The 26,884-nt window shown below is 37.8% G+C and overlaps 1 protein-coding gene across 1 annotated transcript in view; it reads right to left on the bottom strand.

The window, feature by feature from the left end:
• LOC128657045 (uncharacterized) overlaps positions 1 to 26,884 on the bottom strand; it is a 62,684-nt gene that overhangs the window by 1,580 nt on the left and 34,220 nt on the right. The window contains exons 3-6 of the mRNA XM_053711268.1: positions 10,996 to 11,106; positions 10,654 to 10,739; positions 3,075 to 3,561; positions 2,648 to 2,771 (exon numbers count right to left, since the gene is read on the bottom strand). Of these exons, the coding sequence (XP_053567243.1) occupies positions 2,648 to 2,771; positions 3,075 to 3,561; positions 10,654 to 10,739; positions 10,996 to 11,106 (808 nt within the window). The remainder of the gene's footprint in view (positions 1 to 2,647; positions 2,772 to 3,074; positions 3,562 to 10,653; positions 10,740 to 10,995; positions 11,107 to 26,884) is intronic.

The following is a 26,884-nucleotide window of genomic DNA, read 5'->3' as shown; positions in this document are numbered from 1 at the left end:
ACATAGGACGTCCAAGTACCTGGAGCCAAAGATTTTTTAATTAATTCAGCCAATCCTCCGTCCCAAGCTTCCAAAGTTGGACGGGAAACGTCGCTCCAACTACGTCCGCCTGAGGCGCCAACTCTCGAAAGCGAGACCACTGTGAACGAGATAAAGAATCTGCTATCAAATTAAGCTTACCAGGGATATGTTTTGCCCTGACGAAAACATTCATACTTAAACATTTCAGGACTAGCACTCTTAATAAACGCAAAACTGGTAATGATGATGCAGATAAAGAATTAATAGCAGAAACAACACCCATATTATCTGTATGAAACAATATGGATTTATTCATCAAATCCACTTCCCACACAAACAGAGCCACCAGAATAGGAAATAGCTCAAGGAAAACTAGGTTCTTGGTTAAACCTAAATTGACCCACTCTTGAGGCCACACTTCAGCGCACCAATGCCCTTGAAAATAAGCCCCGAAACCAACACCCCCAGCTGCATCAGTTATCAAATCCAAATCAACATTAGAGACCCTAGCTTCCATGAATATTGCAACACCATTAAAATTTTTAAGGAATTCCAACCAAACCTTCAAATCATCCTTGTGACCTTTTTTAATCCTTACAAAATGATGAGGCTTACTAACACCAGACGTAGCCAATGACATTCTTCTAGAAAAAACTCTACCAATAGGAATGATTCTGCAAGCAAAATTCAACTTTCCAAGTAAAGATTGCATTTTTCTCAAAGTCACCTTACGGACCGCCAAAAATTGCTGAATCATTTCTGACAAATCCACAATCTTTTCCAGAGGCAGCCTACATTCCATACTTTCAGAATCTATTGTAATACCCAGAAATTTAAGGGCCGTAACTGGACCCTCAGATTTTTCCATTGCAATAGGAACCCCAAAATCAGATGCCATTGAATAAAAACAATCCCTTAATTTCAAACAAACGTCCGAATCATGGGGACCAACAAAAAGAAAATCATCCAGATAATGAACTACTGAAGAAAATCCAGACCTGAATTTAACAACCCATTCCAAAAATGAACTAAAGCATTCAAACAGAGAACAAGAAATAGAACAACCCATCGGGAGACATAAGTCAATGTAGAAAAAACCCTCAAAGCAACAACCCAGCAAATAATGTGAAGAAGGATGAACTGGAAGTAACCGAAAAGCCGCCTCAATATCTATTTTAGCCATTAAAGCGAATTGCCCAGCCTCTCTGACCAACTTAACCGCCATGTCAAATGATGTATAAGACACAGACGATAATTCATCCGGAATATCATCATTAACAGATCCACCTTTTGGAAATGATAAGTGGTGAATTAAACGAAATTTACCAGGCTCTTTCTTAGGAACCACTCCTAAAGGAGAAATACGCAAATGGGGGATAGGAGATATTTTAAAAGGACCTGCCATTCGACCCAAAGAAACCTCCTTCTCAAGCTTACTCCTAACAACCTCAGGCCATTCCCTAGCAGACTTAAGGTTACCCCTGTAATGAACAACGCCTCCCGAAGATGGAATTCTGAAACCAAACTCAAAACCATGTAGCAACAACAAGGCCTTATCACCACAACCTTTCTGTTTAGCGTAAAGTACGAGCCACAGCTCCATCCCGCTTAGCCTCACCGGAGTTAGTCCCTTTTTCAGGGAGCTCCTGTGTTCCTCCCAATTTGTTCTTTTTGAAACACTTACTGGAAGGGTGGGATCCACCACACCCAGAACATTCATGTCTGAATTTACATGATGCTCCCCATTTACAGAACTTTTCATTGAAAGCAAAACAGAAACCTTTTTTGGCTGTTGCCGACGAACCGTTTTGAAGAGATCCGCCGGCACTCCCTCGAAAGGGCTGCGAAGACCTTAACGGAGTCATCACTTTTAGCCATAGACCCATATCACGATCATCCCATTTCATCTCAGGCTTAACCGACAAACGTTGTCTAAATTGTTCATCATAATACCACCAAGCCATACCACCATATGTTCTCTGAGCAGCTGCAATTTCATCTAAATAACAAAAGAGGGCCGCTCCTTGATCCGGGAACTTAACAGCAAATACACTAGCATAAATAACAAAAGCCTGGAACCAGTTAGTAAATGTTTTTGGTAATTTTCTGTAACGTCTTTTCCTTTCCTCCTCTTCCTTCTTGGCCGAATCCTTTTTTGAATCTTCAGGTATCTCAAAAGACTGATCAAGAGGAAGGAGGGAAAATAATTCAATAAAATCTCTCTTGTAAATCTTTTCTCTTAACTCTACCGTCAAATGCATGCCCAAAGGCCCAATAGAACACAAACAAGACCTGGCCAAAGCCGTGTCAGCAATCTTCAGCTCAGGACCCCCATCCGTTTTGTTATCAACATTAGTCCCCTTTTGCTGAGATAAACCGACCATTTGAGATTGGGGTACTGACCCTACATCCTTTATTCCCTCACCACCAATCCCTAATACCCTATTTTGGTTAACCAATTCTGTGGGAACCCATGAATTGGCGACTCCCCCCGTGACTTTTGTTCCTTCTAATTTGGCTAACAAGTCCCTTAAACCTGCTACAACAGTTATAGATAAGGGATCAGCATGCACACCAACTGTATCAACCCCCACATTCAGATTCACAACACCGGATCCCTCATTACCTGTACTCGGGTCCTGAGGCACTGCAGACTGAATCCTTTGAGATGCAGCCGTAACCTTCTCTGTATTCTGGAAACCAGTAGCCCTGGGATCCGTGTTAGTCATTAATTGCTGCCCTTTTTCCGTCTGTAAAAAAGAAACATGTGACAAACCCCCAGAAGGTGCCCAAATTCCAATGCCCCTACTAGCTGTAGACATACCCAACCTATTATACACTGAAACACCCTTACCCTTCTTAGCTGATGGGACCTCAAACCCTTCTCCCCTTAAATCCCCATACCTCTTGCGTTGTCTACCTCTACCTTGTATTCTCCCAATCCCAGACCTGTTTGGACGTTGAACAGAGTTAACCGAGCTATGACATGTATTATTAATACTCTGACCCATCATGCCCTGAAGACCAAAATTAAAATTGTTGGCCGTACTCACCCTTGTTTCTTCTCCCTTTGCATTAAAACGTTCCACCCCTGGAACGCCGTCCTCAATATCCAGCCTGATATTTTCCGTCCAAGATTCCTGAAGGCCATAAGCCTCCCCACTTAGGCCGTCATTTCCCACCATTAAAAGACCCTGGGAATTCTCAGGCCGTGACCCAGTTTCATTCCCATCTAAAAGAAAAACATCATTAGTGACAGGTAAATTTTTAATTACTTCAACATTCCTATCCCTCAAATTTCTTAACTCGCCCTTTAAAACTGGATCACCCGTGACCCTGACTGACGTATTAAACTGGCTAATAGTGTTAACTACATTGGGAGAAGGAGGAATAAAATCCTCCTCAGAAGAATCTAAATATAAATCTAATTCTACCACACCGTTATCAACCTCGGTATCATGATGACTATCGCTGGCTTCAGGCCTTTCAACCCTCTCGTCTAACACCCGATAAGCCTGATTTTCCGTATTATTGCAAGGTCTTAAAAAATGAGCCGACTTAGCAACATTATGTAACTGTTCTGGAACTGCCTGAGGTATTTCAATCGGCCCTGATACAATCAAACCCTCACCTTTCTTTTTCATTAAGGCGCTACCTAAACTACATATACTCGCTTGTTCATTACCCTCACACAGAGAAATAGGCCTCGGCAGGCCGTCACTTTTACTAGCTTGCTTTTTCCCTCTCATTACTACTTTCTGGCCTAAATTGGCCGTCTTACCCTTAGGCAAAGAATCACCCTTCATTACAGGCTCAGTGAATTGTTCCGTAATGGAACAAGTGCTCCCGGACTGCGTCACATTATCAGCAAACTCCGCTCCGGTCTGCCGACTTCCGGAGCTCGAACTTGACTTCTTCCTCACAGACGCCTTTAACCCCGGACTGGGGCTGGATTTTCTCCGACCGCTATTACCCCCTTCAGCATCAGAACGAACTGGAGGCCTCGAACGCCTCGATGTTTTCGGAGCCACCTCAACGATATCCACTCTGGGTTCGACGACCGGGCTAAGCAATGGACGTAATTTTTCTTCGAGCCAGGTAGGGCCCATTTTTGCAGCTTCCAACTTAAGTTGGTCAAAAATCGCATCAAAATGCGACATCGCAGAATTACTAACTGAGCACAGCACTTTCTAGAAAGGTTTGATAATTATTCTGATGACAGATTCTCCCGCTCTTTCTTTAAATGCGTAACAGCGCGTGCTAAGCCCGCCCCCTACAGTAAATAACCAATCACACCCAAGGCCTAATTCCTCCAACGGTCAAGTCCCCTTCCCGTTACTTCGAACTCCCAGGGGTTCCCCAATGCTGAATTCATATGCATATACAAATAAGCATTTGTATACCCAAAATTCAAAATAAAAATACAATAAAAATATTAAAAACACAATAAAAACTGTAAAAACACAATACAAAATAATGATTGGTTATTAACAATGGAATTTTTTTAAAAAAATGTCTGCAATTGAACGATTAATATGTAAACAGAAATTCTCTCTCAATTGAAAGAATTGACCTAATTTGTATAATTTGATAAAATATTATTGTACATTCAATTAAATACATCTATATCTGTCATAACAGGTGAAATAAAATTAATCTGTGCGATGTAATAGCTTGTTAATAGTTTGCAAACCAGTTCTTCACGATTTTCTACTGTATCCATCATCATTGTTTGTATGATATACATTGTGACCAATATGTATTTGATGTATAATGAAAAACAGGTATGCAAAAATGAAAAAGCTGTTACTGAATGTGATCTAATGATTAGATGAGACATTGACTAAAAACTGAAATGAAAAAAAAGAGAATAAGTGTGTATATGTATTCTGCAATGAAATCAAAATATATTATCCGTGACAGAAAAAAGTGTGCTCAATATGTGAGCCATCACTGTCAAACGGTCTTGTGTGCCAAAAGGGTATTAATGTCTATATGAGGTGAATAAAAAAGATGAGAAATGTATGTCAAAGGTATGAATAAAAAAAGGCTATTGACAAGAATGGTCATAAAAAGTGTGATTGACACTGGATAGGGCAAGAGTCAGAGTAAGAGTATAAAGGAATACGATGATAATATATGTGTGGAGAAAATAATATAATCGTGACTATTGTGTCCATATGAATGCCACAATGAAAGTGCCGTGTGATAGTGTGTATGCTATACGTGTATACTATGTGTATATGTGTTGGAAATGTGTATAGTGAAAAAAAAAATGCAAAGTGATGTAAAAAGAGGTGGATAGTGAAATCAAAAAAGAACATATCGACTAGATTTGCATGAAAAAATGGGTATGAGCATGGAAAATATGATCACTGCTTGTGTGACCATTGAGTGTCATAATGAAATGCAAGGGAAAAGTGTATATTCAATGAGTGGATCTATGGTTAGTATGCGAGAAGTGTGATGATAAAATGATGTAGAATAATGTTATACAAGATTAAATCGAAAGCATGATTAATTGAAAGCTGCCAAATGCCAGGCTTCTGAATTTGTAGATCCAGAATATTTCTCATTATTTAAGTCTTCCCATATTTGTATATTCCATTCCTACCCAAAAATCATTTTTTTCTTATTCTTAATTCTATGCTTAAAGTGTTACTCTTTTGCTAGGAGCTAATCTGTTCCTTGATGTTGGTGCTCTTTTATATACAATCCTTGGTTTTTCACAATTTTTTTTTTTAAATTATATGCCAATGTTTATTTAAAATATTCTTTATCATCATATGATTACTGTTATATTGTCTTATAAGCATAACATTCACAAACTGTGAGGTTTCCTGATTATTATTTTTTTTAAGTCAACTGTAGGGTTACTTACTAAAAAAAGTCTCCCTATTTAAATCTCTAGCTCTTTTTAAAGAGTGATCCAATTATTGGATGGGATATCCTTTTTCTAAAAACCTTTGGTATAAGATACCACTCTCTTCATCAAAGGGCTTCAATCTTTGAACAATTTCTATGGATCCTTTTGAATTGACTGAAAGGAATGTTTCTCTTCCACTCTATAATTGCTGGAGTTATCTAAATAGCTATTACTATTGACATTCATAAAGCATGTTTTAGATTCTATATTATCTAAATCACACCAACTTAAATTTAAATCAAGTTATTCAATAGTGTGTGCTTGAATATTAGCAGTGAGAGAGAGGCCCATATTGTTGTCATTAAAATGTGTAAAAAATGCCTTAGCTGAAACAATAATCAGATGAAGATAAGATCATCTATGTAACGGCCATAATAAACCAGGCTGGCCCCCAGGGGCGACTCATAAATGTATTCTTTCTCCAAAAACACCCATGAATAGATTCGAAAGCGGGGGGCAAACCTAGTGGCCGTACCCTTAGGGGCCGAATTATCAAGCTCCGAATGGAGCTTGATGCCCCTGATTCTCACCGGAAACAGCAGTTATGAAGCAGAAATCTAAAGATCACTGCTTCATAACTTGTCCACGTGCTCTGAGGCTGCGGACATCAATCCACCAGATCCTATATGATTGGGATGATTGACACCCCTTGCTAGCGGCCGATTGGCCACGAATCTGCAGGGGGCGGCATTGCACAAGCAGTTCACAAGAACTGCTTGTGCAATGATAAATGCCAACAGTGTATGCTGTCAGCATTTATCGAAGTGCGACGGACATGATACGCTACATTGTATCATGTGCGCTCGCACTTTCATAAATCGGACCCATTGTCTGTAAATAAAATTGAGAAACAGCATTAATTACTATATTATGTGAAATATTGGAATATAATGAACTAACAAGGGGATACAATGAACTCACAAGGGATCCATATAAATTGGTCAATATTATGTATATGTATCAAATGACATAATACATGTGTGCTGTGTCTGATGTATGAAGGTAATGCCATAAATTTTTTTTATAAAAATTGGTCAATTTAAAAAGATACATTGGATGGGAAGAATTATATAATATTTAGTGTCCCCTAATGTTCTTTCTGCTTCTTTGAGATAATTCTGAATATTCTGGATAATAATTCCACCCCCCTTGTCTGCATCACGTATAATAATGCCAGTGTTATTTTGTAAATTCTTAAGGGATTTCTTTTCTCCAATACTCATATAGTACAGATTTTGATATAATTCTATGTAATGGCTGGATGTACTAGGGGATTGAAATGTAATTTAATTTTAAAATTGGTATGAATATAATTTTCAAATAAATGGGATGTCAATGTCTACACATCAGAAAAAAACAAACTTGGCTTTGTTGTCAGAGGACATAGAATCTGTAAGAATAATTTGAGTTTCTGCTAGATAAAATTTCTTCTGTTTGAGTCTTTTAGTTTTCGAGTAAATCTGTTGATATCCACAAATATATTAAATACATTGTAAGGATTGGGAGGACAATATGCCTCTCTGTAGTACATATTTCTCATCTATTGTGAGTGGGTGAGATGATAAATTGAAAATGCCTTGATCTAAATTGGATAATTTCTCTTTCTTGGAGGCAAGGGCTTCCTCTATAGAGCCTCGTTTTCTGCAATGTGCCTTTGTTTTATTTTGTTTGGACTTTACACTATTGTATCCTTCTCTGTTATTAGGAGGGATGCAATCATTATCAATCATATTGTATATTCATACATTGTGTTTTTGCTTGTGTGGATTATATACATCTCATCCCATTGTCACAGGGTTAATATTATATGGCCTGTGCATCTATCACAGATTCCCCTTCTTTTGTACAACATTTGTCATATACCATATACCTTTTAACTCTTATAATATTTTTTTAATTAATATTTATATGAAGAATTGTTAATGAATGTGTATATATGAGTGTAACAGTATATTTTAATGTATATTGTGTTTGGTGCACATTTCTGTAACCCTTAGCCTTTACGTGTGGTCTTCAGCCACTCTAACCCGATGTGTGCAAATTTTGTTTGCACTCAAGCAAATGCATTTACTTTCAACTTTGCAATTTAATTTCAGATTTGCAATTTAATAGCACACTACTTGTAATCCGGCCCATATTTGGTTGAGAATTTTTGCCTGAATTGGATCATCAGAATTTTATTCACAGTCATTTTCGGTTTGTCCAGATATTTAGATATGAATTTGTTTGAAATTAAATTCATTTAATTAGTAAGTGGCAATCCTAAAGCCTTTTAGGTATATATCACAGAGAACTTGAGCCAAAACACTCTTGGTCAAGTCATAGTCTTGTTCAGTTATATCTTGAGAAAAAAGGATGCCTTCCTTGAAAATCATGAAGTGATTCCTGGTGGCATACTAAGCAGTGAAATAGCTGAACAATTTGTCTATAGCACTATACAACAACTGGGTGCCTGTGGAAATGGGGTCACTGCAAACACCCCTCAATCATTAGTATACAAAGACCACAGCACTGTTAATAAGCAGATAATGTGCTTATGATGAGCATGATTAAGGGTAAAAAAACAAAATGATACTTATTTTTAGGTTGTACGTTGAAGATGCACTAATAAGTTATTATCTGCTTGCTAATGGTACTATGGACTTTGTATATTGATGATTAAGCAGTGAAGTAGCAACACTTGTCAGCAGGAGTATGTGAAAGATTTTATGCAGAGCGTCTCCATTGAAAACTTTTTTCAGTAAAAGCTTTTATCCAGAAATAAAATGATTTGAAAAGGGTAATTTCATTATTATGTGAGGTTTACCTAAAATTGTTGTTGGGAATCCATTTAGCAGATATTATCTCTTCCTTATGTACACTCCTACTAGAGAGTCTAGAGTGCTAATAGACTCTCTAGAGAGAAGTAGACACGAGGGCTGGAAAACAGTGCCGGGAGAATCTGATACTGAGGTCAGGACAACCTGGGGTCAAGCCTGAAGAGCCATCCAAAGTAGGTACAGTGGCAAGGCAAAAGAGGAGTCAACAACAAGCCAAGTTTGGCAACAGATAAACAGCCTCCAAATAACTGAGCCAAAGGAGCAAGAAATAGGAGAGTCAAGGTCCAAGCTGACGTCAAGCCAGAGTCAAAATAAAACAGAGGACTTAAAGCAGATGGGGAAGACTGGATAACCAGGCGAACCAGCTAGGAGAGTTGGGAGCTGGGGAAAACTAATGTCTTAACAGTAGAATATCCAAGCAAGGTCTGAAAAGTCTCAAATTAAAGGGATAGGAAAGTCAAAATTCAGATAAAGCATGCAATTTTAAGATTATCTAAATTCACTTTTATTTTCAAATGTGCTTTGTTCTCCTGGTATCCCTTGTTGAAAAAGAATATGCACATATTCTACACTATTGGGAGCTAGCTGCTGATTGGTGCCTGCACACATTTGCCACTTGTGATTGGCTAGATGAGTTGATCTAGCTGCCAGTAGTGCCAGTAGTGCAATGCTGTTCTTTCAGCAAAGGATAACAAGAGGATGAAGCAAATTTGATAATACAAGTATTTTGCAAAGTTGTTTCAAATCGTATGTTCTATCCAAATCACGAAAGAAAATGTTGGTATTTCCTGTCCCTTTAATTTATAGGGCCTTGAATGCTGTCACTGTGATGTATTGCAGCATCTCTTGATTGGTTGAAGGTTCTTGGTGCATGTTAATCGGACAGTGGTGTCTTTAAATAATAGTGCAGCCTTGCATAATAACGTGGGCTGCACAATTTTCAGCTTTAACGCAGGCAGGCAGACATAGCACACTTGGTTCTTCACGGAAAGCACACCAAGACTGTGGAGAGCGGTGTTTTGAGTTAGTGTGCCCCTGATGACTTCCCAGAAGGAGCAGCATTCTGGAATAATGCACCTTGAATTCCTATTGGAAAAGGAGAGGTAGTTAGTGTGCTAACCTGATACAGGTAACGCTGACATAGTATGACCATAAAATTAGAGGAAGTAACTGATAGTGTTTAGTTTTTTTTTCATACAGAGTTGTATTTAGTTATCATTCAAGAGGAGAATACTATTTGGCAGATTTAGAACTCTTTAATGAAAAAAAAAATTAAAATGTACAAAAACCTATGGGAACATGTATTCAAACATGTATTCAAACTGCATACTGATCATATGCCTTTAAAAACTTTACTAACTTACTACAAACAGACTGGGTCAAGTAGGAAACCACATTGCTAGATGGTCATATAGACTCCTCCCTTTTATGAGTACAGGCCAGGAAATGAAAATATGACAGCTAATTGCCTGTCTTGCTTGCCTTTGCCATCACCGGATGTTTTACTGGAGGATTCTTACAAGCACTCTCACTGCAGTAATACAATTGGCATACCCAATTCAGCAAGCATTATGGGAAATTCTGTTGAAGAAATTGCCCAACATTTAAGTTCTAAAGGACTTGATTCAGCATTACTGCTTTATTTTAGAATGATGAACTTCTCTCACAAAAGGGTTGTGCTACGAGACACACACTGACTACTTGTGCCAAAAGAATTAGAGCCTACATTTGTAAGTCTTTCCCATGATACACGCCTAGTGGAGGTGGCAATTAACAACATGGGTACTGGTTGACACTGATGTACTAATTGGCTGCTCTCCAACTGGAGATGATGGTGGCGATGGAGAAAATCATAGCAGTTGGAGACTGCTGGCCTAAAACCCACACTGCACAGTCTCGTTAGTTGGAATCTCCTCCTTCACTATCTCATCAGGCTCATAAATAAGTTCCTCCTGGTCCAGAGTAAAGGGCGGCTATAGAGAACATGATGGAGAGTTAGACTAATATATCCTCATTTGCCAAACCAGAGACTGGGGACATCTGCTCAATTTTCTTTTCTTCATGACTGTTTTGCACATTGGGATCATTTACTACTGCTGCAATATTTGTCCTCCCTATGCTATGTTAAAAGGGGATTGTACAAGCCTATTTGTCATTTAATGCCTGACTTGCCAGCCCTCACATAAGTCATTTAATAATGTTCAATTAGGATTGTAAGGGAAGTTTTACTTTTGAATAGTCAGAACCCTTGTACATAACTGATAATGAATTATCTGATTTGTCAAACAACCTCAGCTCCTTCCACCTTTCCTGTGTTTTCTGTCCCTTTTTTTTATGGCGCTGAAAGTGCCAAATGAAAAAGTAGTGAATGCGACTAATAAACATAAAAAAAATGTTACTCAGCCATTTTGGTCCCATTTTTATTCCTTTACTTGGACAAATGGGGCAAAATTCTAAATACTTATACTGCCACTAAATATTGCTTTCACTTTTTGTTTTTGCAACATTGAATAACCTCTAACATAAGGAGAAGGAAATAATAATTACTTCTTTATAGAAAAATTAAAAGCAAAACAATAAATTGATTTGCATCAAGTATCAACACACATGGGACAGCATAAAGACTTCAGTTTCATAATGTACCTTATTTTCAAGGGACATGAGACGCCAAAAATGTGATAAAATAAAAATAAAGCTGGAATGGAAGATGCATAAAATATATAAATACTTTAATTAAATTCAATTAAAAGACACAACAAGGGGCAAAAAAAGAAAAAAAAAACAGTCTGACCGGTTTTGGTCTGTCGACCATACTCATAGACCATGTGCTACATGTGTTGTCACTCATTAAAAAGGATTAAAACACATCCTGATAGGTTAAAAACAAATCAATCTAAATCAACCCCATCCACAAACAGTGAAAAAGTGTTGGATTTCTATCTACTTAATTAACACAAAACTTTATATAGATGGACCAGAGTAATAAGTCAAACAATTTGATTCATATTGAACATACAATTATAAATACTTCCCAATACTTCTATTATCTAATTTGCATTTTTCTCTTGGTATCCTTAGCTGAAAAGAATACCTAGGTAAGCTAATGAACAGCAATGTACCACTGCAAGCTAGCTGCTATTGGTGGCTGCACCTAAATGCCTCTTGTCATTGGTTCACCCAATGGGTTCACCTAGCTTCCAGTAGTGAAATGATGCTCCTTCAACAAAAAATAACAATGGAATGAAGCAAATTTGATAATTGAAATACATTGGAAAGTTGTTTGTATGGTCTATCTGAAAATTGTTTTCCTGTCTCTTTAATATATAGGATAGACAAATCCCTTTCACTTTTCATTGGTAGAATAAATGATCACATTAACATTTGTTCTGTAATTCAAATTTTGTTGAAGTGTAAGATACAATTAATAAAAATGAAGCAGATGAGCTTGGAGGAATTCTAAATGAATAAAGATGTTTGTATGCTGTATTCATAAATATTAGATTCTATATCATAGGATATAACAGTAAAATACTATTTAAAACACTAGCTAGGTAGATAGATAGATAGATAGATAGATAGATAGATAGATAGATAGATAAATAGATAGATTCTACAGTTTTTCAGGTATAGATCTATTGTTCTATGTTTTTTGTTTTATGTTTTCTAAGACTTGGTTCAACTATTTGAGCTAAAGCAATATAGGGAAAATAGGGACCCCGAGACTTACTGAACTCTACAACTTGTTGTTAATCAGAAATTCATAAACATAATAGACTGAACCTACAAATGATCTGCAAACTCAATATAAAACAATGGGCCTTGTAATAATCTTTTATATCCAATTGCATTTTCAAGCTAAATTATAACTTTAAATAGTACAAGAAACTATCGGCCAGATTACGAGTTTTGCGTTAGAGGCTATGCGGTGCTAACGAGCAAATTTCTCTCACCGCTCACTTACCTGTAGCGCTGGTATTAGGGTTTTTTACAAAACCGGCGTTAAAAGGCAAGAAGTGAGCGTTGAGCAAAATTGTGCTCCTTACCGCACTCCAATACCAGCGCTGCTTAAGTCAGCAGTGAGCTGGTCGTACGTGCTCATGCACGATTTCCCCATAGGAATCAACGGGGAGAGCCAGCTGAGAAACAGTCTAACACCTGCAAAATAACAGCGTAAAACTCAGTAACGCAGCCCTATTGATTCCTATGGGGAAATAAAATTTATGTTTTCACCTAACACCCTAACATGAACCCCGAGTCTAAACACCCCTAATCTTACACTTATTAACCCCTAATCTGCTGCCCCCAACATCACCGCCACCTACATTATATTTATTAATCCCTAATCTCCCTCTCCCAATGTCGCCGCAACCTACCTACATTTATTAACCCATAATCTGCCGCCCCAACGTCGCCGCCACTATAGTAAATGTATTAACCCCTAAACCTAAGTCTAATCCTAACCCTAACACCCCCTAACTTAAATATAATTTAAATAAATCTAAATAAAATCACTATTATTACCTAAATAATTCCTATTTAAAACTAATTACTTACCTATAAAATAAACCCTAAAATAGCTACAATTTAACTAATAGTTACATTGTATCTAGTTTAGGTTAGGTTTTATTTTACAGGTACTTTTGTATTTATTTTAGCTAGGTAGTTATTAAATAGTTAATAACTATTTAATAACTATACTACCTAGTTAAAATAAATACAAACTTGCCTGTAAAATAAAAATAAACTATTAGTTATATTGTAGCTAGTTTAGGGTTTATTTTATAGGTATTTAGTTTAAATAGGAATTATTTAGGTAATAATAGTAATTTTATTTAGATTTATTTAAATTATATTTAAGTTAGGGGGTGTTAGAGTTAGGGTTAGACTTAGGTTTAGGGGTTAATACATTTAGTGTAGTGGCGGCGATGTTGGGGGCGGCAGATTAGGGGTTAATAAATGTAGGTAGGTTGCGGCGACATTGGGAAAAGGGAGATTAGGGGTTAATAAATTATAATGTAGGTGGTGGAGATGTTGAGGGCAGCAGATTAGAGGTTAATACATATAATGTAGGTGGCGGCGGTGTCCGGAGCGGCAGATTAGGGGTTAATAAGTATAATGTAGGTGGCGGCGATGTCCAGAGCGGCAGATTAGGGGTTAATAAGTATAATGTAAGTGGCAGCGATGTTAGGGGAGGCAGATTAGGGGTTAATAATATTTAACTAGTGTTTGTGAGGCGGGAGGGCGGCGGTTTAGGGGTTAACATGTTTATTATAGTGGCGGAAATGTCTGGAGCCTCAGATTAGGGGTTAAAATTTTTATTTTAGTGTTTGCGATGCGGGAGAGCCTCGGTTTAGGGGATAATAGGTAGTTTATGGGTGTAAGTGTACTTTTTAGCACTTTAGTTATGAGTTTTATGCTACAGCGTTGTACCATAAAACTCTTAACTACTGACTTTAGAATGCGTTAGGGATCTTGGAGGTAGAGGGTGTACCGCTCAGTTTTTGGCCTCCCAGGATAGACTCGTAATACCGGCGCTATGGAAATCCCATAGAAAAAAGACTTTACGATGTTTACGTAAGTCGTTTTGCGGTAAGGCCAAAGAAGTGTGCGGTGCCCCTAAACCTGCAAGACTCGTAATAGCAGCGGTAGGGAAAAAGCAGCGTTAGGACCTGTTAACGCTGCTTTTTCAGCCTAACACAAAACTCGTAATCTAGCCGATTGCCTTTATTTTTAAATAATTTATTCAAATGGATAGTAAACTCAATGCTCTTATACCATGCATGTAAATGAAAAAAATGAAACATGTTAATATATATATGTTGCTTGAGTAAAGAATGGTTACAATAAAGCTATCTAACCTTGCCTTGAAACTCACAGGATATGCATTTTTGTACACATTTCCTCCCTAGGGTTGGTTTGCTCACTTGCTATAATCAATCATTTATTTGCTTTTCATATAATACAATGGACACAGTGAAAGGAATATAATTTTAATTCTACTATATATTCCCTAGATGATGCATATACACCCTGTTCCAAATTATTATGCAAATTCTATTTCAGTGTCACAAAGATTAAATATTTTTTTTTTTCAGTTTAACTCATGGATGGCATTGTGTCTCAGGGTTCTTTTGATCACTGAAAACAATCTCGGACACCTGTGATAATTAGATTGCCAGGTGAGCCCAATTAAAGGAAAAACTACTAAAGGATGGTGTTACACATTATTAAGCAGAGCACCATTTTCAAGCAATATGGGGACGAAAAAGGATCTCTCTGCTGCCAAAAGAGTGAAATAGTTCAATGACTTGGACAAGGTATGAAAACATTAGATATTTCACGAAAACTTAAGCGCGATCATCGCACTATTAAGTGATTTGTGGCTGATTCAGAGCACAGACGGGTTTGTGCAGATAAAGGCATATTGAGGAAGATTTCTGTCGGATCCATGTATCGGATTAAGAGAGCAGCTGCTAAAATACCATTACATAGCAGCAAACAGATATTTGAAGCTGCTGGTGCCTCTGGAGTCCCACGGACTCAAGGTGTAGAGTCCTCCAGAGTCTTGCAACTGTGCATAAACCTTCCATTCGGCCACCACTAACCAATGCTCACAAGCAGAAACGGCTACATTTGGCAGAAAAATACATGAAGACTAATTTTCAAACAGTCCTGTTCACTGATGAGTGCCGTGCAACCCTGGATGGTCCAGATGGATGGAGTAGTGAATGGTTGGTGGATGGCCACCCTGTTCCAACAAGGCTGCGACGTCAAAGTGGTGGTGGAGTCATGTTTTGAGCCGGAATCATGGGAAGAGAGCTGGTCGGCCCCTTTTGGGTCCCCGAAGGTGTAAAGATGACCTCTGCAAAGTATGTGGAGTTCCTGACTGACCACTTCCTTCCCTGGTACAGAAGGAAGAACTATGCTTTCCATAATAAAATCATCCTCATGCTGCACCATCTCATGCTGCAAAGAATACCTCTGCATCAATGGCTGCTATGGGTATAAAAGGAGAGAAAGTCATGGTGTGGCCTCCATCCTCCCCTGACCTCAATCCTATTGAGAACCTTTGGAGCATCCTCAAGCAAAAGATCTATGAGGGTGGGAGGCAGTTTACATCCAAACAGCAGCTCTGGGAGGCTATTCTGACATCTTGCAAACAAATTCAAGCAGAAATTGTACAAAAACTCACAAGTCCAATGGATGCAAGACTTGTGAAGCTGCTATCAAATAAGGGGTCCTATGTTAAAATGTAAGTGACCTGTTAAAATGTTTAAAAAGTTAAAATGTTGTTCAAAGTTTGATTGATATAGCTTTTGATTTCAGTAAATATGCTGCAAACACAACAAATGACAATTTTCAGTTCTTTACAACCTATAAAGTGTTTTGAAACTTACTGTGCATAATAATTTGGAACAGTGCATTGTACGTTTTTTATTTTGGAAAAAAAAAATCGTTATCATTAGGAGGTTTGTTCAATAAAATTTGAATTGTACTCTTAATAGTTGATAACATGAGAATTATGCTAACTGTTGTTTACATCAATTATTTAGGTAAATGAGAAATATATCATTGGCATAATAATTTGGAACAGGGTGTAATCAAAATAACACATATACAGCTTAAAAGCTGAAATATGAAAATCTATGTGTGGAGTGAACTATTTTTACAGGAACTAGCTATATTTTTTGTTTTGTATATTTTAATTTTAGTTATAAAACAAATAAATGTTACATTAAATTACTTAAAATATAACATGCAGATAAATTACTCTCAGGTAGATTATGAGTTTTGCGTTCCGGTTTTAAGGCTGAAAAAATGGCCATTTCAGCGTAAAAACCAGAACACAGCCATTACGAGTTTTGTCGGTATAGCTGTACCGCAAGCATTTTAGCCTGTAATGCAACGTCAGTCCAGCATTTAAAAAAATGAAGTTTTTGTGTGGGATTTCCATAGCGCTGCCATTACAAGTTTTGCGGTGAGGCTAAAATGCTTGCATTCCAGCCTATACCGAAAAGATCCGTTCCGCAATCTGAGTCCAGTAGTTATGAGTTTTGTGCCACAAAACTGTTACAAAAAACTCATAACTAAACTGTTACAAAGTACACTAACACCTATAAACTGCCTATTAACCCCTAAACCGAGGCCCTCCCGCATCGCAAACACTATATTAAACCTATTAACCCCTAATCTGCCACTCCCGACATTGCCGCCACTAATAATATTTATTAACCCCTATTCCGCTGCTCCCCAACATCATCACCACTATAATAAAGTTATTAACCTCTACTCCCCCACACCCCAACATCGCCCACACTATAATAAAGATATTAACCCCTATTCCGCTGTTCCCCGACATCGCAGCCACTAAATAAAGTTATTAACCCCTAAACATCTGGCCTCCAACATCACCGCCACTAAATAAACCTATTAACCCCTAAACCGCCAGTCCCCACATCGCAAAAAACTAAATTAACCCCTTAATGACCAAGGACGTACGCCACACGTCCTCAAAAAAAATACAGTTAATGACCGAGGACGTGTGGCGTACGTCCTTAGTCTGGAAAGCAGCTGGAAGCGATCCTGCTCGCTTCCAGCTGCTTTCCGGTTATTGCAGTGATGCCTCGATATCGAGGCATCCTGCAATAACCCCCCTTGGCCATCCAATGCAGAGAGAGCCACTCTGTGACCCTCTCTGCACCGGACATCGGTGGCCGGTATCGTTGGTGGGTGGGAGCAAGTCTGGGAGGCGGGTGGGCGGCCATCGATGTGCCGAGTGGAGGGGAGGGGGGCGACATCGGGGGCGGAACAGACGGGAGCGCGCACGGGTGCACGCACGTGTACGGGGGCGGCGGACGGGCGCATGCATGGGGCGGGAGTGGGAGGGAACCGCTACACTGCAGAAAAATAAAGCTGTTAAAAGTTAAAAAAAAAAAAGTTTTAAAAGTTATAAATAAACAGCTAAGGGATCTGGAAGGGGTGGGGGGTTGGTCTTCGGGGGGGAAGCTACACTACAGAAAAGGGCATTTTTTAAAAAAAAAAATGCACATTTTTTACTAAACTGGGTACTGGCAGACAGCTGCCAGTACCCAAGATGGCACCCATTAAGGCAGAGGGGGAGGGTTAGAGAGCTGTTTGGTGGGGGATCAGTGAGGTTGGGGGCTAAGGGGGGATCCTACACAGCAGCATATGTAAATATGTAAAAAACCCAAAATATTACTTTTATTTCAGTACTGGCAGACTTTCTGCCAGTACTTAAGATGGCGGGGACAATTGTGTGGTGGGGGAGGGAAGAAAGCTGTTTGGGAGGGATCAGGGGGTCTCATGTTTCAGGTGGGAGGCTGAGCTCTACACTAAAGCTAAAATTAACCCTGCAAGCTACATAATTAGCCCCTTCACTCCTAGCCATATTACACGTGTGAAATGCAGCGGCATTTGGCGGCCTTCTAATTACCAAAAAGCAACGCCAAAGCCATATATGTCTGCTATTTCTGAACAAAGGGGATCCCAGAGAAGCATTTACAACCATTTGTGCCATAATTGCACAAGCTGTTTGTAAATGATTTCAGTGAGAAACCTAAAATTGTGAAAAATTTAACTTTTTTTTTATTTGATCGCATTTGGCGGTGAAATGGTGGCATGAAATATACCAAAATTGGCCTAGATCAATACTTGGGGTTGTCTACTACACTACACTAAAGCTAAAAGTATCCCTAAAAGCTCCCTACATGCTCCATAATTAACCCCTTCACTGCTGGGCATAATACACGTGTAGTGCGCAGTGGCATTTAGCAGCCTTCTAATTACTAAAAAGCAACGCCAAAGCCATATATGTCTGCTATTTCTGAACAAAGGGGATCCCAGAGAAGAATTTACAACCATTTAAGCCATAATTGCACAAGTTGTTTGTAAATAATTTCTGTGAGAAACCAAAAGTTTGTGAAAAAATTAGTAAAAAAGTGAACGTTTTTTTTTTATTTAATCGCATTTGGCGGTGAAATGGTGGCATGAAATATACCAAAATGGGCCTAGATGAATACTTTGGGATGTCTACTAAAAAAAAATATATACATGTCAATGGATATTCAGAGATTCCTGAAAGACATTAGTGTTCTAATGTAACTAGCGCTAATTTTGAAAAATAATGGTTTGGAAATAGCAAAGTGCTACTTGTATTTATGGCCCTATAACTTAAAAAAAAAAGCAAAGAACGTGTAAACATTGGGTATTTCTAAACTCAGAACAAAATTTAGAAACTATTTAGCATGAGTGTTTTTTAGTGGTTGTAGATGTGTAACAGATTTTGGGGGTCAAAGTTAGAAAAAGTGTGTTTTTTTCATTTTTTTCCCTCATATTTTATAATTTTTTTATATTAAATTATAGGATATGATGAAAATAATGGTATCTTTAGAAAGTCCATTTAATGGCGAGAAAAACGGTATATAATATGTGTGTACACATTAAAAAACCTAACACTACTAAAAAATACTAAATTACAAAAAATAAAAAACACTAAATTACAAAAATTAACAAACACTAAATTACGTAAAATAACAAACGAAATGATCCAAAAAAATGCACCCAAAAAAAGTTAAAAAAAACCCTTACACTAACCCCCAACAATCCACTTACAGTTTCTGAAGTCCGGACATCCAGGTGGCGAGAAGTCTTCATCCAGGCGGCGATGTCTTCATCTATCCAGGTGGCATCTTCTATCTTCATCAAGGCGGCATCTTCTATCTTCATACCGGTGGCGCGGAGCGGGTCCATCCTGAAGACATCCAGCACGGAGCATCCTCTTCATACGGTCGCCATCGTACAGTGAATCTTCAATGCAAGGGATCCTTTTCAAAATGGCGTCCCTTGCATTTCTATTGGCTGATTTGACTTTTGAAATTCAAATCAGCCAATAGGATAATAGCTACTGAAATCCTATTGGCTGTTTAAATCAGCCAATTGGATGTGAGCTACTTAAATTCCATTGGCGGATTTGAATAGCAGCGCTATGGAGGGTGAAATAACACAACTTTTTGTTGCGTTCGTTTCGCACCCTCTATAGTGCAAAACTTGTAATCTATGTGATTTTAAACAACTTTCTGATTTACTTCTTTTATCAAATGTTCTTCATTTGCTTGGTATCTATTGTTGAAAAGCAGGGATATAAGCTCAGGAGCCTGCCCATGTCTGGAGCACTATATGGCAGCAGTTTTGCAAGAATGTTATCCATTTGCAAGAGCATTAGATGGCAGCAGAATTTCATACCATGTAGTGCCCCAGATGCCTACCTAGGTATCTTTTCAACAAAGATTACCATGGGAATGCACCAAATTTGATAATAATAGGTAAATTTGAATCTTTTTTAGCATTGCATGCTTGTTTGAATAACAAAATAAAATGTTTGCGTTTCATATCCCTTTAAACCTTAAAGGTACAGGTAACAAAAATGCTAAATCACTTGAAAGTGATGCAGCCTAACTGTAAAAAGCTGACAAGAAAACACCAAATGAACATCTCTATATAAAAGATTTTTTACTTTAACATTTTTTTCAGCTCACCAGAGAAAGTGTTTTGTGATCCAGAGCAATTCTTTTACAGTCATCTACATGGTGCCAATCAGTTTCATCAGTGCTGACATTATGCTTTACTGTGACCTCATAAACAGATGAAGGAAATAACATGACCTTGGCCGTAACATGCCAGATACATGCTCCCTTGGGAGTCATGAAACAAGCATCCTGTTTGGATGTTTAAAGTCTCTATATAGTAGGATGTGACTAGTGATGTCATTTAGAGGTAAATTACCTTCCTTTTTAGGCACAGATTACGGGTGGCGCGTTAATTATCGCTCCTGTAAGCTTGTTAACATCGCTAGACTTCGCTGGATAAGTTGAAAGTACAACAATTTTGCCAAACTTACAATATCGCGATCGTGCTAATGTATACCCTCCATAGACTTCAATGGAGCGTGAAAAGGGAAAAAAGAAAACTAACACCCAAATCTCATTTTCTCATGTGCGCTAACCCAACATGAAAATATAAATATTTCACATTCCAATGTTCTTGAAATATCCTATTTTCTATTTATTCATAAATACATATTTCTACATATATCTTATGGGTTTTATTGGTAAAATATATATCTTTATATATATATATATATATTATATAATATATATTATATATATGTATATATATATATATATATATATATATATATTTACAGTAAATACACAATACAATATATCATGTGTGAATATATATATATATATATATATATATATATATATTTATGTGTTTTACTGTATATTTACTGTACATATTTCAAATTCTAATGTTCTTCATTTACAGAATAATGTCATTTTTATTCCTAACTACATATTTCTATATATATGTATATATCTATACCTTCATATTTATTCCTATAGATATGATATATAGGTATAGATAGGTATTTTGCATGAACAGTATCAGATATCTATATATATAGTATATATATATATATATATATATATATATATATATATATATATATATATATATATATATATATATACATATATATATATATATATATATATATATACAGGGAGTGCAGAATTATTAGGCAAATGAGTATTTTGACCACATCATCCTCTTTATGCATGTTGTCTTACTCCAAGCTGTATAGGCTCGAAAGCCTACTACCAATTAAGCATATTAGGTGATGTGCATCTCTGTAATGAGAAGGGGTGTGGTCTAATGACATCAAAACCCTATATCAGGTGTGCATAATTATTAGGCAACTTCCTTTCCTTTGGCAAAATGGGTCAAAAGAAGGACTTGACAGGCTCAGAAAAGTAAAAAATAGTGAGATATCTTGCAGAGGGATGCAGCACTCTTAAAATTGCAAAGCTTCTGAAGCGTGATCATCGAACAATCAAGCGTTTCATTCAAAATAGTCAACAGGGTCGCAAGAAGCGTGTGGAAAAACCAAGGCGTAAAATAACTGCCCATGAACTGAGAAAAGTCAAGCGTGCAGCTGCCAAGATGCCACTTGCCACCAGTTTGGCCATATTTCAGAGCTGCAACATCACTGGAGTGCCCAAAAGCACAAGGTGTGCAATACTCAGAGACATGGCCAAGGTAAGAAAGGCTGAAAGACGACCACCACTGAACAAGACACACAAGCTGAAACGTCAAGACTGGGCCAAGAAATATCTCAAGACTGATTTTTCTAAGGTTTTATGGACTGATGAAATGAGAGTGAGTCTTGATGGGCCAGATGGATGGGCCCGTGGCTGGATTGGTAAAGGGCAGAGAGCTCCAGTCCGACTCAGACGCCAGCAAGGTGGAGGTGGAGCACTGGTTTGGGCTTGTATCATCAAAGATGAGCTTGTGGGGCCTTTTCGGGTTGAGGATGGAGTCAAGCTCAACTCCCAGTCCTACTGCCAGTTTCTGGAAGACACCTTCTTCAAGCAGTGGTACAGGAAGAAGTCTGCATCCTTCAAGAAAAACATGATTTTCATGCAGGACAATGCTCCATCACACGCGTTCAAGTACTCCACAGCGTGGCTGGCAAGAAAGGGTATAAAAGAAGAAAATCTAATGACATGGCCTCCTTGTTCACCTGATTTGAACCCCATTGAGGACCTGTGGTCCATCATCAAATGTGTGATTTACAAGGAGGGAAAACAGTACACCTCTCTGAACAGTGTCTGGGAGGCTGTGGTTGCTGCTGCACGCAATGTTGATGGTGAACAGATCAAAACACTGACAGAATCCATGGATGGCAGGCTTTTGAGTGTCCTTGCAAAGAAAGGTGGCTATATTGGTCACTGATTTGTTTTTGTTTTGTTTTTGAATGTCAGAAATGTATATTTGTGAATGTTGAGATGTTATATTGGTTTCACTGGTAAAAATAAATAATTGAAATGGGTATATATTTGTTTTTTGTTAAGTTGCCTAATAATTATGCACAGTAATAGTCACCTGCACACACAGATATCCCCCTAAAATAGCTAACTAAAAACTACTTCCAAAACTATTCAGCTTTGATATTAATGAGTTTTTTGGGTTCATTGAGAACATGGTTGTTGTTCAATAATAAAATTAATCCTCAAAAATACAACTTGCCTAATAATTCTGCACTCCCTGTATATATATATATATATATATATATATATATATATATATATATATATATATATATATATATATATATATATATATATATATATATATATATATATATATTAATAATAAAAAGTACATTATTTTCTATGTGAAGAACATAGGAATGTAAAATATGCATTTTGCGCATCACGTTTCTCAATTTAGAACTTGTGGTTTGGGTTAGCAGACATGGAAACTTATGGCTAGATTTAGAGTTTTGTCGGTAAGGACCCGCGTAGCTAACGCCGGCTTTTTTCTGGCCGCACCATAAAAATAACTCTGGTATTGAGAGTCCACATAAAGGCTGCGTTAGGCTCCAAAGAAGGAGCGTAGAGCATTTTTAACGCAGCTTCAACTCTCGATACCAGAGTTGCTTACGCAAGCGGCCAGCCTCAAAAACGTGCTCGTGCACGATTCCCCTATAGAAAACAATGGGGCTGTTTGAGCTGAAAAAAAACCTAACACCTGCAAAAAAGCCGCGTTCAGCTCCTAACGCAGCCCCATTGTTTGCTATGCGGAAACACTTCCTACGTCTGCACCTAACACTCTAACATGTACCCCGAGTCTAAACACCCCTAACCTTACACTTATTAACCCCTAACGCTGACCCCTGCATATTATTATTAACCCCTAATCTGCCGCTACTTACATTATCCCTATGTACCCCTAATCTGCTGCCCTAACATCGACGACCCCTATATTATATTTATTAACCCCTAATCTGCCCCCCACAACGTCGCCTCCACCTGCCTACACTTATTAACCCCTAATCTGCCGAGCGGACCTGAGCGCTACTATAATAAAGTTATTAACCCCTAATCCACCTCACTAACCCTATAATAAATAGTATTAACCCCTAATTTGCCCTCCCTAACATCGCCGACACCTAACTTCAATTATTAACCCCTAATCTGCCGACCGGAGCTCACAGCTATTCTAATAAATGTATTAACCCCTAAAGCTAAGTCTAACCCTAACACTAACACCCCCCTAAATTAAATATAATTTTAATCTAACAAAATTAATTAACTCTTATTAAATAAATTAATCCTATTTAAAGCTAAATACTTACCTGTAAAATAAATCCTAATATAGCTACAATATAAATTATAATTACATTGTAGCTATTTTAGGATTAATATTTATTTTACAGGCAACTTTGTAATTATTTTAACCATGTACAATAGCTATTAAATAGTTAAGAACTATTTAATAGTTACCTAGTTAAAATAATTACAAAATTACCTGTAAAATAAATCCTAACCTAAGTTACAATTAAACCTAACACTATACTATCATTAAATTAATTAAATAAAATACCTACAATTACCTACAATTAAACCTAACACTACACTATCAATACATTAATTAAATACAATATCTACAAATAACTACAATGAAATAAACTAACTAAAGTACAAAAAAATAAAAAAGAACTAAGTTACAAAAAATAAAAAAATATCTACAAACATAAGAAAAATATTACAACAATTTTAAACTAATTTCACCTACTCTAAGCCCCCTAATAAAACAACAAATCCCCCCAAAATAAAAAATTCCCTACCCTATTCTAAATTACTAAAGTTAAAAGCTCTTTTACCTTACCAGCCCTGAACAGGGCCCTTTCCGGGGCATGCCCCAAGAAGTTCAGCTCTTTTGCCTGTAAAAAAAACATACAATAACCCCCCCCCCAACATTACAACCCACCACCCACATACCCCTAATCTAACCCAAACCCCCCTTAAATAAACCTAATACTAAGCCCCTGAAGATCTTCCTACCTTATCTTCACCATACCAGGTTCACCGATCCGTCCTGAAGAGCTCCTCCGATGTCCTGATCCAAGCCCAAGCGGGGGGCTGAAGATGTCCATGATCCTGTAGAAGTCTTCATCCAAGCGGGGCAGAAGAGGTCTTCCATCCGATTGAAGTCTTCATCCAAGCGGGGCAGAAGAGGTCTTCCATCCGATTGAAGTCTTCATCCAGGCGGCATCTTCTATCGACATCCATCTGGAGCGGAGCGGCAGAATCCTGAAGGCCTCCGACGCGGAACATCCATCCTGGCCGACGACTGAACGACGAATGACGGTTCTTTTAAATGACGTCATCCAAGATGGCGTCCCTCGAATTCCGATTGGCTGATAGGATTCTATCAGCCAATCAGAATTAAGGTAGGAATATTCTGATTGGCTGATGGAATCAGCCAATCAGAATCAAGTTCAATCAGATTGGCTGATCCAATCAGCCAATCAGATTGAGCTCGCATTCTATTGGCTGTTCCGATCAGCCAATAGAATGCAAGCTAAATCTGATTGGCTGATTCAATCAGCCAATCTGATTTTTCCTACCTTAATTCTGATGGAATCAGCCAATCAGAATCAAGTTCAATCCGATTGGCTGATCCAATCAGCCAATCAGATTGAGCTCGCATTCTATTGGCTGTTCCGATCAGCCAATAGAATGCAAGCTAAATCTGATTGGCTGATTCAATCAGCCAATCAGATTTTTCCTACCTTAATTCCGATTGGCTGATAGAATCCTATCAGCCAATCGGAATTCGAGGGACGCCATCTTGGATGACGTCATTTAAAGGAACCGTCATTCGTCGTTCAGTCGTCGGCCTGGATGGATGTTCCGCGTCGGAGGAGCTCTTCAGGACGGATCGGTGAACCTGGTATGGTGAAGATAAGGTAGGAAGATCTTCAGGGGCTTAGTGTTAGGTTTATTTAAGGGGGTTTGGGTTAGATTAGGGGTATGTGGGTGGTGGGTTGTAATGTTGGGGGGGGGGTATTGTATGTTTTTTTTACAGGCAAAAGAGCTGAACTTCTTGGGGCATGCCCCGCAAAGGGCCCTGTTCAGGGCTGGTAAGGTAAAAGAGCTTTTAACTTTAGTAATTTAGAATAGGGTAGGGAATTTTTTATTTTGGGGGCTTTGTTGTTTTATTAGGGGGCTTAGAGTAGGTGTAATTAGTTTAAAATTGTTGTAATATTTTTCTTATGTTTGTAGATATTTTTTTATTTTTTGTAACTTAGTTCTTTTTTATTTTTTGTACTTTAGTTAGTTTATTTCATTGTAGTTATTTGTAGATATTGTATTTAATTAATGTATTGATAGTGTAGTGTTAGGTTTAATTGTAGGTAATTGTAGGTATTTTATTTAATTAATTTAATGATAGTATAGTGTTAGGTTTAATTGTAACTTAGGTTAGGATTTATTTTACAGGTAATTTTGTAATTATTTTAACTAGGTAACTATTAAATAGTTATTAACTATTTAATAGCTATTGTACCTGGTTAAAATAATTACAAAGTTGCCTGTAAAATAAATATTAATCCTAAAATAGCTACAATGTAATTATAATTTATATTGTAGCTATATTAGGATTTATTTTACAGGTAAGTATTTAGCTTTAAATAGGAATAATTTATTTAATAAGAGTTAATTAATTTCGTTAGATTAAAATTATATTTAATTTAGGGGGGTGTTAGTGTTAGGGTTAGACTTAGCTTTAGGGGTTAATACATTTATTAGAATAGCTGTGAGCTCCGGTCGGCAGATTAGGGGTTAATAATTGAAGTTAGGTGTCGGCGATGTTAGGGAGGGCAGATTAGGGGTTAATACTATTTATTCTAGGGTTAGTGAGGCGGATTAGTGGTTAATAACTTTATTATAGTAGCGGTGCGGTCCGCTCGGCAGATTAGGGGTTAATAAGTGTAGGCAGGTGGAGGCGACGTTAAGGGGGGCAGATTAGGGGTTAATAAATATAATATAGGGGTCGGCAGTGTTAGGGGCAGCAGATTAGGGGTACATAAGGATAACGTAGGTGGCGGCGTTTTGCGGTCGGCAGATTAGGGGTTAATAAGTGTAGGTAGCTGGCGGCGACGTTGTGGGGGGCAGATTAGGGGTTAATAAATATAATATAGGGGTCGGCGGTGTTAGGGGCAGCAGATTAGGGGTACATAAGGATA

The sequence above is a fragment of the Bombina bombina genome, chromosome 4, assembly GCF_027579735.1.
Source record: "Bombina bombina isolate aBomBom1 chromosome 4, aBomBom1.pri, whole genome shotgun sequence".
NCBI classification, from domain to species: Eukaryota; Metazoa; Chordata; class Amphibia; order Anura; family Bombinatoridae; genus Bombina; species Bombina bombina.
The sequence above is the reverse complement of the archived record's forward strand: the minus strand, read 5'-3'. Positions and strand labels throughout refer to the sequence as shown.